The 17,207-nt window shown below is 43.6% G+C and overlaps 1 protein-coding gene and 1 pseudogene across 1 annotated transcript; one reads left to right on the plus strand and one right to left on the minus strand.

Moving 5' to 3' along the window:
- Positions 1-813: 813 nt before the first annotated feature.
- LOC111949814 (solute carrier family 35 member F2-like) lies at positions 814-5,437 on the minus strand (annotated as a pseudogene).
- Positions 5,438-5,720: 283 nt separating this feature from the next.
- On the plus strand, positions 5,721-17,207 carry LOC111949487 (cullin-5). The gene is made up of 19 exons (XM_024134504.2): positions 5,721-5,824; positions 6,984-7,093; positions 7,201-7,300; positions 7,521-7,697; positions 7,909-8,050; positions 8,170-8,315; positions 8,401-8,481; positions 8,573-8,663; positions 8,763-8,893; positions 9,242-9,349; positions 11,619-11,683; positions 12,025-12,157; positions 12,381-12,512; positions 12,603-12,726; positions 12,936-13,111; positions 13,280-13,441; positions 13,628-13,746; positions 14,178-14,301; positions 14,502-17,207. The coding sequence occupies exons 1-19, from the start codon at positions 5,801-5,803 to the stop codon at positions 14,694-14,696; spliced, it is 2,340 nt and encodes a 779-aa protein (XP_023990272.1). The 5' UTR covers positions 5,721-5,800; the 3' UTR covers positions 14,697-17,207.

Below are 17,207 nucleotides of genomic sequence, written 5' to 3' on the forward strand. Positions count from 1 at the left end.
TAACTGCAAGCATCCCCCTTTTCCTCCAAACATAACATGCTCATTATGCGCCAAACAGTTCTATTTTTGTTTCATCAGACCAGAGGACATTTCTCCAAAAAGTGCTATTTGTCCCCATGTGCAGTTGCAAACGATAGTCTGGCTTTTTTATGGCGGTTTTGGAGCAGTTGCTTCTTCCTTGCTGAGCGGCCTTTCAGGTTATGTCGATATAGGACTCGTTTTACTGTGGATATAGATACTTTTGTACCTGTTTCCTCCAGCATCTTCACAAGGTCCTTTGCTGTTTGTTCTGGGATTGATTTGCACTTTTCGCACCAAAGTACGTTCATCTCTAGGAGACAGACCGCGTCTCCTTCCTGGCGGTTTGATGGCTGCGTGGTCCCATGGTGTTTATACTTGCGTGCTATTGTTTGTACAGATGAACGTGGTACCTTCAGGCGTTTGGAAATTGCTCCCAAGGATGAACCAGACTTGTGGAGGTCTACCATTTCTTTCTGAGGTCTTGGTGATTTCTTTTGATTACTTCCATGATGTCAAGCAAAGAGGCACTGAGCTGGAAGGTAGGCCTTGAAATACATCCACAGATACACCTCCAATTGAGTCAAATGATGTCAATTAGCCTATCAGAAGCTTCTAAAGCCATAACATAATTTTCTGGAATTTTCCAAGCTGTTTAAAGGCACAGTCAACTCAGTGTYTGTAAACTTCTGACCCACTGGAATTGTGATACAGTGAATTATAAGTGAAATAATCTGTCTGTAAACAATTGTRGGAAAAGTTACTTGTTTCATGCATAAAGTAGATGTCCTAACCGACTTGCCAAAACTATAGTTTTTTAACAAGAAATTTGTAGAGTGGTTGAAAAACAAGTTTTAATGACTTCAACCTAAGTGTATGTAAACTTCCAACTTCAACTGTACACCGGTGAATCTGTAGATCTGTTAGAATGGTAAGAATGAAAGAAAGGAGACAAGGAGATGAACAGCTATAGACTCTTGGGAAGTGCTTGTCTGGTAGATCAGATCACATCGCCGGTACTTCCTCATACTGTGTTCTCTGATTCCACYATACCCCTGGGCATTCACCCTCTTCCTCTTCCTGCTCCTCCAAGACTGCCACCACCACTTCTTCATTGATGATGTCATCAGGGTTGTCATAGCCACCCTCCTTCCAGCCCACAGAGGGGGTGATGGGGTCTGCAGGGTTAGGGGTCGTTGCCACAGCGTTGAAGGAGACAAAGCCCACCAGGATGATCACCAGAGACACAATGTACAGACCTGAGAACTACACACACACACACACCAGATGAGCTATATGAGGCCATAGTAGATTACACGTTAACAACAGTCATCAATACACTGAACAGGGACACGGTGACCAGGGGATTTCTCTGCTGGACTAAGATGTTTTAAGATAAGGTCAGCTGTGTCCTGTGATCAGGACAGCTCTACCTCTGTTTCTGGGTACTGATCTTTTTACTACTGTCTCCTTGATCTCACAGAGATTAGATTCGACAAGTTTGACAGAGATTACCGCGAGTACAGACATAGTTTAGCAGCAATTAATCAATCTATCACCCATCTATGGAGTCATCAAATCATTGATTAACTCATCTCTTTATCTGTTCAGAAAACACAATCACTAACTGAACTGTCAAATGGCTCAACCTACTGTACCCACTATCCTCAGTGTTTCTGCTGTGTGTGTGTGTGTGTACTAACCGTGTATTGAAAGAGAAACAGACCACAGAAGAGGCTGAGGAGGTTTGTAGTGAGGAGGGAGAGGTTGACTGCTGTAGCACTGGTCTTCTTGACCACTATGGGCATACAGCTGTACAGGATGTACATACACAGGGCATAGCCAGCAAACAGCAGGCCTGGGGAGAGAAGAAGTATACATTATAAAATGAACATACTATACTATACATTGCTGATCCTTGTTTTGGCAGAGTATGACCGACAACAGCATTTCTAATATGTTTTACGTGGCTCTCTGATCACTCCAAAGGTGCATCTGTCTTTTCAATATTTTATTATGTGTTCTTATCTGAATATTATTGATCCTTGTCTTGTGTTTTGTAATCATTGATTATGCTTGTGGTGATTAAACAATTTCCCAAGTTGGAATCAACAGAGTACTACTACTCTACTCTCTCTACTCATTCATACAGCTGTACTGGGTGTAGTCAGAGAACAATAGGCCTGAACAGAAAACACATACAGTCATTATACAGGGCAGAAAGTATTATTAACAAGGAAGATCAACTGTTGCAGCTCCCATAAAACCCAAGATAAAGAGCAGCAAAGTGCTGTATGTTGAAACTGTACTTCTGCAAGCTAACACAGCATACATTCTGTACTCTCTGTAACCTTGCCACCAAAACATCTGTAACCACCACCACGTCTGTAACCCTAAGAGAGAGGTAATAACCGGTGCCCTGGGGTGGTCTAGTCGTTTACACTACCAAATCTGCGGACCCACAACTACTTTGTAACAAACCCTCTCCTTACTTTCCTTCTTCTACACTGTCCTGTCTCTTTAATCTTTTATTTTTATTTTTTTAATGTCAACAAATATACAGGTAACTGCCAAAATAAAGGAAGCACCAACATAAAGTGTCTTAATWGGGCGTTGGGTCACCACGAGCCGCCACAACAGCTTCAGTGCACCTTGGCATAGATTCTACAAGTGTCTGGTACTATACTGGAGAGATGCGACACCATTCTTCAACAAGAAATTCCATCATTTGGTGTTTTGTTGATGGTGGTGGAAAACGCTGTCTTAGGTGCAGCTCCAGAATCTCCCATAAGTGTTCAATTGTGTTGAGATCTGTCGGACCTGACTACCACCACACACACACACACACACACACACACACACACACACACACACACCACACACACACACACACACACACACAACACACACCACACAACACACAACCCACACCAACACACACACACACACACACACACACCCTTTACACCCCCTATGCACCTTTAGACCCCCTCTTTAGTCCTGATTTCTTTCTCCCACTGCTCCGTGGTAGCCAAAATAATGTGCAACTGGCATTTTTTTACATGACCCTAAGCATGATGGATGTAATTGCTTAATTAACTCAGAAACCACACCTGTGTGGAAGTACCTGCTTTCAAATATACGATGATCCCCTCAATTTACGCAGAGTTTATTTATTTTGCCAGTTACTTGTATATTTTTGTTTATGTGGTACTAACCGATTCTCCAGTCCCATTGGATGTTTGCCACGTTGTTATGCTCCCAGAACACCCCTGTAGGAACACAGCAGACCACTCAAATCAACCACATTCCCATTCTACTACTTTCTCCCCGAACATGGTACCCCAACACACATCCACACGCATGCGCACACACACGCTAAACACACACACTACAGCTGTATGCCACTGATGAGTGTGCCGAACAGGCCGACCATGCTAGGAACTCTACACTGCTGAGGTTTGACGTGTACTCCTGACACAAGTTGACACAGCATATAGGCTGGCACTGAGCAGCGACCAATGCCATCCACTAGCAGAACGTCTGAGCTAGGAGAGAGCGAGGAGAGGAGCGAGATAGGAGAGGAGGATGTGGAAAGAGGTGAGGTTATATGTTACTATATTATGATATGAACTGAGAGATTGAATGAAATAATTAATGAATTAACGAATGAATGGAGTGGGTCTTACTGGATCCCAAGTCTCGTCCAGCCAGTAGATCAGCTCCCACCATGGCCCCCACCCCAGCGACAGACACACACAGATATGTAGTGGACGGGTCTGTAGCAGTCTCAGGAACCAGCATGAGAGTATCATCAACACAGGGATCACAAAACAGTCCAGCAGCTGGAAGACAGAGAGACACACCAGAATAGTCACATACATTGACATAACTCAGCACCACACACACATGCACACTAAACACTGCCATGCCCGGCAGGCAACGCAAACTCGCACCACACACAAAAACATACAGACATACACACCACCTCCTCGTAGTTCTGACCTGTATACTGGTGAGTGTTAGTGTACTGGTAAGCTTTAACCACTGTGTAGTTAGCCTCGACGTCCACCAAGCCTACTAGGAGATACTTCCACCACCTCTTCTTTAAAATCGGAAACATATTGCCATCCCCTATAGTACGTTAGGAGAGGGTAGCCTGGAGGTTATTGCACTGCTACACAATTATAAAAACGTTTAGAGTTGACAAATGTAATATTCTGACGAGGAGCACCCTGGGGTGGTGTGTGTGTGAGAGAGACTACCTGTTCTTTAAAGCAGAACATTGGTGTGCCTGAGTGTGTGTGTGTACCTGTTCTGAACAGCAGAGCTGTGGTGTAGGTGAGGCAGAGCAGTGTGTAGCTCACAAAGCTCTGAAGCATGGGCGCGTCCACGTGGTAGTCTGAAGCCAGGTACTGGGATGTTACTGCTGTGCCACACATGAGAACAGCCAAACCCTGACCCATGGCTACTGTCTTCACCAGCTGCCTGTTAGGACAAAGCATAAGTGAAGCAGAAATTCAGCAACTCTGGAAGACAGTAGACGTTGATAAAGCTGTGTCTTTCTTGGTAACACCAACATGTTTCGGCCCTATAGTCTTCATAAGGGTTTTATCACAACTCAGTCCAGGCATCTGTATGGTAGCCGCCAGGGACATTCACAACTACTGGACAGMGGACACCCTCCATTCTTAGACATTGATAGATCTCCACTATGTCACTATCTGTCCGACATGGCACCATATTCCCTATATAGTGCTCTACTTTCGATCAGAGCCCATAGGGAGCTGGTTAAAAGTAGTGCACTATATAAAGGATAGGTTGCCAGATGGAATGGAGATGATCACTGATATAACATCTCTCGCTCTCTCTCCAGTTGAGTTTTCTCTCCCCACAGACTCACCATGTAAACACTTCTTTAGGGTTGAACTTCAGAAGCTTCCGGATAATAAGGCATTTTCTATCATAATTATTTCTGGGGTCTGTWGCTATAATCCCCTCTGGGTCCTTCTCAGCCATGTTGTCTCACTGTAACAGTGGGGTCCTGGGATGGGGAATACACTGCTGTGTGCTGCCTGTCCTGGGGCTTTTAAATGTCTACTGTGCTGCCTGGGCTGAATGATTAACAGTGTTCTCTAATCAAAGTGCAAAGACTACTTAGTGTTTTCAGATAATAGGTGTTACAGTAGTGATGAAAGTGTGTGGTACAAAGTGGGTGAAAATGGGTGTGTGTGAAACTGTGGGAGGGGGTTGGGGGGTATTTAGATCAGTGATTACTTCATTTCAGCTAGGTAATTACTCCACCCAAGGAAGGAAAGTGGGAGGAAAGGCTTGAATGAATAAAGGAAGGAAATAAGAGGAAAGGGGAAGGCTGTGTGGATTTGAACAGGGCACATATCCCTTCTCTATGTTACTTGCTTGTCTCCAAGTCACATAGCTACTGTACATACCATGCACTGACCTTTAATAGAACTCAGTGGTTCAATGGCAGTCAAGTCCATGGCAGCTAAGTTTAGCACTGGCCCAGCCCAGGCAACTGTGGCCTACTGTATTTACTTTCCAACACCTGCAATATCCTAGTTGGTGCAGTGTCTTATGTGCATTTAGTTGACAAAGAGCAGCACATAAAAAGGGCAGTTAAAATGTCATGACACAATACTGTAAACTGGACAAATATCTAGCCTTTTTCTCTGTTTATTTTTAGGTCGGAAYCTACGTTACCTAATTCCGTCCAACCATACTCTCGCGAGACTGCGCGAGGAGTGCACAAGTTGGAGGAAACATGGCGACGTCTCATTTGTTAAAGGTAAGAGCCTCTTAATTTCAACATTTTACCTGGATTTGAACACGTAATTATGCGCCCGATGCCGATAGTCTGGATGTAAATAAGTTAATGAATGAGTTAAAAACAAACCCGACCACGAACACTGTTTGACAGTTTTTAGTTGTTGTTGCATTTAAGGCAACAGAAAGGTCTCTCTTGCTAGTTAGCTAGCAAGGGATGCTAAGACAATTTAGCTAGCCAGCCATCTGGCTAACGTGCAATACAGTTGTCACCGGCATAAGCATTTCGTCTTTTAAATTGATAGTTAATCAATAATATAATTCACAGTTCATTGTAGTAACGGTTGTCTGTCCACATCAAACTGTAAGAGAATATGCAGAAGGCTTGTCCAGGTGGTGGAACAATCAGCTGAATTGGAAAGCTAACATTACATTAGTTCTGTTTGTCAGTTCTCCAGCACAGCAAACTGTACATACAGTCTTGACCGTTACAGATTGTTCAGAGTTGGGTACAACTACACTGTTGACAATGTAGTCTGTAGCTAAGGTTTTAGTGGAAGCAGGATTTATTTTAGCGCATACAGTCTTGACTGCTACAGATTGATCAGAGTTGGGTGCAACTACACTGTTGTCTGTAGCTAAGGTTTTAGTTGAAGCCGGATTTATTTTAGCGAACTAAACCATTGTAACGTTATGTTTTAAAAGAATAGAATAGAAAACTACGATTAAACATACAATTTGATTCAGAACAGCGTCAGTAGCAAGTTACTGGGTAATGGGTTAGTAAGTAGGAACAGTGTTGTTCTCGTCTCTCTCCAGAATGAATGGCTCTAGATACTGTGTGGTCGTGAGTAGTGTCATCTCTCTGCAGAGTGAAGGCTCTCTGTAGTCTGAGATACTAAGTAACAGGTAGTAAAAGTAATTGTTTCAGTTTCTTTCCAGAATAATGTCCCATTGCAGTTTGACAGTAGTTGTAGTGAGTACTGGGTCATATTCACTAGGCACAAAATAGAAGCAAACAGGCTGAAACAGAGAGTGACTACTTGAAATTGTCCAAAAAGAAATGCTTGTTTTCATTTTCTGTTGCCAAACATTTTCCACCGTGTGTACTAATGAATACGACCCTGAGTAGTAACAGTATAGTTGTAGTGAGTAGTAATAGTAGTATCATCTCTCTCCAGAATAAAGGCTCCTTGCAGTTTGAGGACAAGTGGGACTTGATGAGGCCCATTGTTCTCAAGCTGCTGAGACAGGAGGCTGTCACCAAGCAGCAGTGGTTCGACCTCTTCTCGTAAGATACACACACTGCATCACACCACACCAAACTGCACAGAAGACACACACACATACTGCACCGCACACACACAAAAACCCTACACTTGTTATTGTGTGTTGCAGAGATGTCCATGCTGTGTGTCTGTGGGATGATAAGGGCCCAGCTAAGATCCACCAGGCGCTCAAAGAAGACATCCTAGACTTCATCAAACAAGCTCAGAACGTAAGTGGAACAGTGGGTTACAGGGGAAGGGTTTCGGTAATGGTTGAAATCCCATTTGAGGTTGGAATGTGCCATTCTTCACACATACACACACACACACACCTTTCCAGTACAGTGATAACAGTTGTAAGCAAGAGGCTGACCCTTAAACCTCTGAATCCTAACCTCTACCTATGCAAGCTGTCTCTGACCTAACCTCTGACATGTATTTCCATGGCAGCGTGTTTTGAGTCACCAGGATGACACAGCGTTACTGAAGGCCTACATTGTGGAGTGGAGGAAGTTTTTCACGCAGTGTGACATCCTGCCCAAACCCTTCTGTCAGCTGGAGATCACACTGATGGGGAAGCAGGGCAGCAACAAGAAGTCTAACGTTGAGGACAGCATCGTACGCAAGGTGAGGAGATGGGAATGAGGGAGAGGAGGAAGGAGAGAGGCAGGGCAGCAACAATGAGTCTAATGTAGAGTACAGCATCGTACGCAAGGAGGGGAGAGATGGACAATGCTCTTCTTTTTGATGGTATGCATCAACTGTCTTGTCCTGCTTTTTCTCTCTCGCTCGCTCTCTCTTTTATTTATATATATATCCCCCTCTGCCTCTCCTCTAGTTGATGTTGGACACATGGAACGAGTCAATCTTCTCCAACATAAAGAGCCGTCTTCAGGACAGTGCTATGAAGCTGGTTCACGCTGAGAGGCTGGGAGAGGCTTTTGACTCCCAGCTGGTTATAGGAGTACGAGAATCATATGGTAGGACATATACACCCTGAGTGGCTAACATCCACACATTTTATATGGGATGTTTTTGTGAAGTATGGTATGTTTTCGGTATTTTGACAAAGTGTGTGTGTGTGTGCGTGTGTGTGTAGTCAACCTGTGCTCTAACCCTGAAGACAAGCTCCAGATCTACAGAGATAACTTTGAGAAGGCCTACCTGGACTCAACTGAGAGGTTCTACAGAACACAGGCCCCATCATATCTACAGCAGAACGGAGTCCAGAACTACATGAAATATGTAAGGACTGCGCTCTGTGTGTGTGTTGTGACAATGTCTCTCAGTGAGTGTGTATACATTCACTGACTGTGTGTGTGTCTTGCAGGCAGACACAAAGCTAAGAGAAGAGGAGAAGAGGGCAGTTCGATACCTTGAGACTCGTCGTGAATGTAACTCTGTCCAAGCTGTGAGTAGACGGTTTACCCACGAGGCTGTATAGACTGGTTTAAACTCATATTCCTGTCTCTTATACACATCTAGATGTGTATAAGAGACAGATGGAATGTTGTGTGAACGCTCTGGTGACGTCGTTTAAAGAAACCATCCTGGCCGAATGTCCCGGCATGATCAAACGCAACGAGACAGACAGTGAGTAACATGTTACATTACTACTGTTACCTACCAACCTTGGGACCGGTTGTAGAAAGGGTCCTTCGTTGTGTGACGTTAATGTCCTTCACCCTGCAGAGCTCCACCTGATGTTTTCCCTGATGGATAAGGTTCCTAGTGGGATAGAGCCCATGCTGAAAGATCTGGAGGATCACATCATGAACGCTGGGCTGGCTGATATGGTGGCTGCTGCAGAGACTATCACTTCTGTATGTACACACACACAGAGCCATGTCTTACTATACTTGTGAGGACTTTTTGGGGACCAACAATTGATTATCATTTAAAATCCTATTTTCCTTAACCCCTAACCCTAACACCTAACCCTAACTCCTAAACCTAACCGTAACGCCTAAACCTAACCCAAATTTTAACCCTAAGCCTAAAAATGTCCTCACTTCTCTGAATTTTAGTTGGTTTACTATTTTTGTGAGGACTTCTGATACTAGTAAGTGTAGTAAAACATGTATATACACACAGACACACACACACTCACTCAAAATCTATCTGTAACATACAGTATATCTGTATGTTTCTCTTTTTATTCCGGTGTGTAGGACTCTGAGAAGTACGTGGAGCAGCTGCTGACGTTGTTTAACCGTTTCAGTAAACTGGTGAAGGAGGCTTTTCAGGATGACCCTCGATTCCTCACCGCCAGAGACAAGGTACACACATACACATACAGCACCAGTCAAACGTTTGGACACACCTACTCATTCAAGGGTTTTTCTTTATTTTTAGTATTTTCTACACTGTAGAATAATAGTGAAGACATCAAAACTATGAAATAACACATATAGAATAATTTAGTAACCACAAAAGTGTTAAACAAATCTAAATATATTTTATATTTGAGATTCTTCAAAGTAGCCACCCTTTGGCTTCCTGACAGCTTTGCACACTCTTGGCATTCTCTCAATCAGCTTCACCTGGAATGCTTTTCCAACAGTCTTGAAGGAATTCCCAATTATACTGAACACTTATTGGCTGCTTTTCCTTCACTGCGGTCCAACACTTCCCAAACCATCTCAATTGGGTTGAGGTTGGGTGATTGTTGAGGTCAGGTCATCTGATGCAGCACTCCATCACTTTCCTTCTTGGTCAAATAGCCCTTACACAGCCTGGGGGTGTGTTGGGTCATTGTCCTGTTGAAAAACAAATGATACTAAGTGCAAACCAGATGGGATAGCATATCGCTGCAGAATGCTGTGGTAGCTATGTTGGTTAAGTGTGTCTTGAATTCTAAATAAATCACTGACATTGTCACCAGCAAAGCACCATCACACCTCCTCATTCATGCTTCACGTTGGGAACCACACATGCGGAGATCATCCATTCACCTACTCTGCATCTCACAAAGACACATTTTTGGAACCAAAAATCTCACATTTGGACTCAACAGACCAAAGGACAAATTTCCACCGGTCTAATGTCCATTGCTCATGTTCCTTGACCCAAGCAAGTCTCTTCTTCTTATTGGTGTCCTTTGGTAGTGGTTTCTTTGTAGCAATTTGACCATGAAGGCCTGATTCATGCAGTCTCCTCTGAACAGTTGATGTTGAGATGTGTCTGTTACCTGAACTCTGTGAAGCATTTATTTGGGCTGGTAACTCTAATGAACTTATCCTCTGCAGCAGAGGTAACTCTGGGTCTTCTTTTCCTGTGGCGGTCCTCATGTGAGCCAGTTTCATCATAGTGCTTCATGGTTTTTGCGACAGCACTTGAAGAAACTTTCAAAGTTCTTGAAATATTACGGATTGACTGACCTTCATGTCTTAAAGTAATGATGGGCTGTCATTTCTCTTTACTTATTTAAGCTGTTCTTGCCATAATATGGACTTGGACTTTTACCAAGGCTATCTTCTGTATACCACCCCTACCATGTCACAACACAACTGATTGGCTCTGTTAGGTTCTAAATATCAGAGTAAGAAATGAACAGACACTATGAAAGCTCCAACCAATTTTATTCACCKATTGGGTCGATACAGCTACATAAGACAAAGACATGGTTCCACGAGTGGTGGTATATATATATATATACCCCAATTTGGGGTGGAATCTCCTCCTTCTCTTTAAACATTTTATCTTTGTTGCTAGGCAGGAAATTAAGTGATACGGGCAATAAACTGTTCCTTCTCCCTTAATCTGACCTGACCCCCTTCCTCACTAATCCACAGCTCTCCACCCTTATCAGTGCCTGCCAACATGTGATCGTCTTCCCGTCACTCAGTACATTCCAAGCTTAACTACATCTACCTTATCCATTCCTCCTACAGATACCCATTAACTTCTGGTGTAGACCCTAGACTATGGCACACCTTATGTCTCTAGTATAACTGATGACTAATAATATTCAAAGTTTAGAAATCCGAAACCATCAGCTCAAATGCATTAAGACGGACAGAAATTCCACAAAAGGAACTTTTAACAAGGCACACCTGTTAATTGAAATGCATTCCAGGTGACAACCTCATGAAGCTGGTTGAGAGAATGCCAAGAGTGTGCAAAGCTGTCATCAAGGTAAATGGTGGCTACTTTAAGAATATAAAATATGTTTTGATTTGATTAACACTTTTTTMGGTTACTACATGATTCCATATGTGTTATTTCATAGTTTTGATGTCTTCACTATTATTCTACAATGTAGAAAAAATAAAAAAAAACTTGAAAGAGCAGGTGTGTCCAAATGTTTGACTGGTACTGTACATGCATACAGCGAGAGAAAAGGGGGTGAAGGGAGGAGACGGAGGGGTGGAGAGAAGGGGGGATGGAGGAGAAAAAAAGGGGGACGAGAGGGCAGAGACATTAAGTGAGAGAAAAGGGTTGAAGAGAGCAGATGGAATGGAGGGGTGGAGAGAAAAGGGGGATGGACGGAGGAAGAGAAACAAAGGGGGGTAGCGGGAGGTTTGACAGTTCTGTGTTTCTCTTCAGGCCTACAAAGCTGTGGTGAACGATGCCACCATCTTTAAACTGGAGCTGCCCCTCAAACAGAAAGGGTAAGACAAACCTGGGTTTTATGTTTATATTATATTCCTTGGTTATGGGTCAGTATGGCTGCTGGTCCACCCATCACGGAACTTTAGCTGCATCTCGATTCTTTACCCTGTTCCTTAGGTTGCATTTTCACACTCCCCATCATGGATTTAAAAGCATATGATTTGTGTAACAATTGGCTGGAGGTAGTTTCCATTATTGTCAAATTCACGCAAGAAAGTGTGCACGTGTAGACTTCGGAGAAAGGGTGAAGAATCAGGATGCATCCATAGACTTGAATGTAGACGCCTGTTTTAGTAATTATACTTCTATGTGTACTATTCATATGTGTGTCTCTCTACAGGGTAGGTCTGAAAACCCAGCCAGAGTCGAAGTGTCCAGAGCTGCTAGCTAACTACTGTGACATGCTGCTGAGGAAAACCACCCTGAGCAAGAAACTCACCTCAGAGGAGATAGAACTCAAACTCAAAGAAGTGGTGAAGACTCTACCCTAGTACTGTAGAATGAGCCCGCATTCTCAAACGCTAGTCATGGATTGTAAAGCATTGGATTGGTGTAAACATTGGCTGTTGTGAAATCCATGACGAGAAGGGTGTAGAATTAGGATGCAGCTGTAGTCTTCTATCCTGTTCATCCCGAACTCTTCTAGCTGCTGGTGTTGAAGTATGTTTAGAATAAGGATGTGTCTTCTCTCTCTAGTTGCTGGTATTGAAGTATGTTCAGAATAAGGACGTGTTTATGAGGTACCATAAAGCCCACCTGACCAGAAGACTGATCCTGGACATCTCAGCCGACAGTGAGATAGAAGAGAACATGGTGGAGTGGCTCAGGGTAAAAACAAACAAACACACACAGACTCTTTCTCTCTCTCTTTACCCCCTTTTGATTGTGTGGTTTCCCCTGGGTCGTGTGTGTTTGTAGGAGGTGGGGATGCCTGCAGACTATGTGAATAAGCTGGCCAGGATGTTCCAGGACATTAAAGTATCGGACGATCTCAACCAGGTCTTCAAGGAGATGCACAAACACAACAAGCTGGCTCTACCAGGTAACGCATACTTGCTCTACGAGGTAGAAAACACACAGACCTATGGCTTGAGCTTGTGTGATTATTAACCACGGCCTCCATACTCCTCCTGCTGGTGTACCATAGTAATGCACTAATACTCTTTGTCTCTCTCTGTTTGTCTATCTCTCTTTCCTCTCTCTGTTTGTCTCTCTCTCCCACCCTCCTTTTCTCTCTGTCTCTCTCTCCAGCTGACAGTGTGAATATAAAGATCCTGAATGCGGGGGCGTGGTCGAGGAGCAGTGAGAAGGTGTTTGTGTCTCTGCCTACTGAGCTGGAGGATCTGATCCCAGAGGTAGAAGACTTCTACAAGAGGAACCACAGCGGGAGGAAACTACACTGGCACCATCTCATGTCCAATGGCATCGTGAGTGGGAGATGCGCGCGCACACACACAGCAAACACACACACACAGCAAACACACACACTCAGTAGTTTTTCCATGGATTATATTTCTATCATCTCATGTCCAACGGCATAGTGATCCCCCTCCTCTCCCCTGTGTGTGTGTGTGCCTGTGCGTGTGTGTGTTTAGATCACCTTCAAGAACGAAATGGGTCATTATGACCTGGAGGTCACGACCTTTCAGCTGGCTGTCCTATTTGCCTGGAACCAGCGGCCGCGGGAGCGAATCAGCTTCGAGAACCTTAAATTGGCCACCGAGCTGCCCGATGCTGAGCTACGACGCACACTCTGGGTAACATACACACACAAACAGACTCTGGGTACTTTATACACACACACTCACACTCTCTGGGAATGAAAAATGAAAGCACACATGCCAATATAAACACAATTCATACACAGAGAAGAGACTGAGAGAACAAACTAATGACCTCTCCTTTTTCTCTCCCTCTCTCTGCTGTCTCCTCTCTGTCTCTAGTCTCTGGTAGCGTTCCCTAAACTGAAGAGACAGGTGTTGTCCTATGAGCCTTCAGTCTCCTCCCCTAAAGACTTCACAGACAGCACCCTGTTCTATGTCAACCAGGACTTCTCTCTCATGTACGTAGCTTTGAACCCACAACATTGTGTTAGCCCCCTGACCTTAATAAAGGCATTGAATGCACCTGGGGTTGCTAAACTCTGGTAACTTTCCCCAAATTCAGAAGAGCATACCAGATTTCCCTGCTTATTACATCCTGAATCCAGGAATATTTCTTGAAAACCTGGGCTTTTTGGGAAAGATGGCAGTGTTTTGCAACCTTAATTGCACCTTACTTCAACCGCTGTTGGCTTACCATGTTGATTCATGCTCTATTTAGTTAATGTACCTGTATGTATTCTAACTCATCATTCATTTTGGGGAAGTTTGAATGTTGATGAATGCTTTGTTGTCATGGTTTCCTACTGAGGACCAGGATGGAATGTTGAGGAACAGTTTCAGGTGTGATGGCTGATCGGATATTGAGTTCTTTAGTCTCTCTGTTTCTCAGTAAAAACTCCAAGGTCCAAAAAAGGGGCAAGATTAATCTGATTGGTCGACTGCAGCTGACCACGGAGCGAATGAGAGAGGAGGAGAATGAGGGCATCGTCCAGCTGAGAATATTAAGAACCCAGGTAACTTTACACATTGAAAGGTCCAACTTGAGGAATCTGAAGTTTCAGCACTTTTTTCCCCCAAAGACTTTAATGGAGCACTACTGCCTTCCACCCTGCAACGTTTTATCAATCATAACAATACCAGTTGAATGTGTGCCGCGACATTGAGTAAAGATATATAATGCTGTACGTTGTTTGACCCACCCACCCCTCTCCAGGAGGCCATCATCCAGATTATGAAGATGAGGAAGAGGATCAGTAACGCCCAGCTACAGACAGAACTGGTAGAGATCCTTAAGAACATGTTCCTGCCCCAGAAGAAGATGATCAAGGAACAGATCGAGTGGCTCATCGAACACAAATACATCAAACGGGACGAGACAGACATCAACACCTTTATCTACATGGCATAGAACCCCTTTACCTGGACTGGAACCCCCTACCTACCGCTTGACCTGGCTGGACCCTCGCTGCTGCAGGAGGAAGAAGAAATGCAGTAAGAGGAGGGAGGAGTGGTTGTTTCAGAAGAAGAGGAAGGAGAATATCTCTGCGGCCCGGAGGGGGGGGGGGGGTTGGTTGGCTGTATGAGATAGATGGTGTAGTCTTCAGACTGTGGTGCCCCTCGGGGTCCAGGAGGACAGTGGGGCTGACTGACAGTCTCAGTATCACAGTAGAGACATTATTAAATAAATAAACTCCCTGCCTTACCCTCCTTACACAGTCCGCACAGAGACAGACAAAAGGACTAACGGACTAGTGGTCTATATCATTATGGAGTAGACACAGAGAGGAGTGTATTTTGCCAAATGTACTGTGTGTGTCTATGTATATGTGTGTCTGCACCTTGACAGCTTGTTGCTCTGTGGAAGTCTTGCAATCATCTGAGGACCCGTCGCGCGCGCGTCTGTCTGTGTGTGTGCGTGTCTCACTTTCCTCCACCCCCCCAACTGCCACACCCCTCAGAGAGGATCATGACTCCTCACATATCAGCCAGTCGCTGGGTGAGAACAAACGAGAACATCAGCACTTTTCTGTGTTTCAGTGTGTCTGAATGGCTTTATATATCAATTTCATTCTACTTTTCAATGCTCATCATTATTTTTATGAACACTTGTGTGTTGTGTCTATCGATTGTTAAATGCTGCACAGCGTCATCCAATCGATCGAAGTCACAAAGCTCTCTAGCGATCTTTGATTCTTCTCTCTCCCCCASCTATAGCCAGTGCAGGACAGGACATGACAGGTGTGTTATTGTCAGACCATGAGGGGGTGTCATGACTGGTCATGACCCAGGTTTCTTCCCAAATGCCACCCTATTCCCTAGGTACTGCATTATTTTTGACCAGAGCTCTATGGGGTCAAAAAGTAGTTTATGTTCCCTATATAGGAAAAAAAAAATATATTCCCTACTAAGGGAAAAATATTTGATATCCTATATATGGAATAGGGTGCCCCAGTAAAATACCTCCAGTGCAATAGCTAGACAGCCCCTCCTACTAGAGCACTTCCTGTGATGAGGTCATGTTGCTAAAGCAACGGCACTGCAGTGTTGCTATTAATGCACCCTACCCACAACCTTTTACAGAAGACTGTGTTGCAGTATGATATGAGTGGGGAGGGGTGATGATAGAAAAAAAGAAATGTGTTGCGGTCGTGTGGTGCTGACTTGTTTATTTATTTCATTTTTATCAGAATGTGGTTGGTTTGTATGCGAGTGTTTGATAAATAGGTCCGGTCTGTAGTGGGCTACTAGGTGTACATAGCCACTTATTGATTTGTAGTAATGTTACATGATTAAATGTATGAGACGACTTAATAACACTATCCCGCTTTTACTCTTTTTAGTTTCAGTTTTACTTTTGGCATTGGGATAATGTTGTAGTGTGGGATATTACTATGCGTCCCAAATGGCATCCTATTCCCTACATAGTGCACAACTTTTGACCAGAGCCCTATAGGTCCTGGTCAAAAGTGGTGCACTATATAGGGAATAGGGTGCCATTTGGGACGCAACCTAGGTGTCAATGTCCTCTTGTCTCTCACTGATTTTAATGCAACCACATTGGAATCAATTTAGACACCTCAAGACAAAGTGATTGTCAGATGATGGAAACATTACTTGGGATTTAGCAGTTATGAATTGTTTGATCATGTCATGGCTGTATTTCATCCTACCATGTTTAATTCATACACACTACATACCGTATAGTCCACCATTCTACAGTGGAGGACACCTATGAGAAACACACGTACACACAATGACTATTGACAAAACAGTTAATAGTTTACTCTACCGGGTAATGTCATGTATGGTTAACTCTACTACCTGTCAACTGGCAATACGAGGGCTCTCCTCCACGTGAACTAGTTACATTTCTCAACCGACTGACTAGTTCAACTTTAGAACAGTTACTCTGAAGGATATCTATCTTTGTGAATAAAAGGTGTGTTTATCATTATTGACAGTTTATGCGGTGATATCGTCCACTGAATGACATTGTGTCCAGCAGGCCCAGGTTTTAGTAACATTGTTCTTTTTCATGTCTTCCTTCCCTGGTATCTGACATTAATGGTTACGCATCAAAACAACCTGGAGAAGAAGCCTTTGTCCCAAATGACACCCTATTTCATATTTAGTGCACTACTTCTGAACAAGGCCCATAGGGCTCTGGTCAAAAGTAGTGCACTATATAGGGTGTAATTTGGGACGTATGCAAAGTGTTATTACATTTTAGTAATTTAGCAGACACTCAATTAGCGCATTCTTAAGATATGTTATCAGAGTAATGTACTTAATGTAACTGTCTGATACACTTAGCTATTCTCTAGATTTTTGCCATGTTCAACAATGTTTTAAGATGACACAACTTAGGTCACTTTATGAGTAACAACAAATAAACAGTATTAAACTATGACAAACTCAA

Source organism: Salvelinus sp. IW2-2015, linkage group LG22, assembly GCF_002910315.2.
Source record: "Salvelinus sp. IW2-2015 linkage group LG22, ASM291031v2, whole genome shotgun sequence".
In the NCBI taxonomy this organism is placed as follows: domain Eukaryota; kingdom Metazoa; phylum Chordata; class Actinopteri; order Salmoniformes; family Salmonidae; genus Salvelinus; species Salvelinus sp. IW2-2015.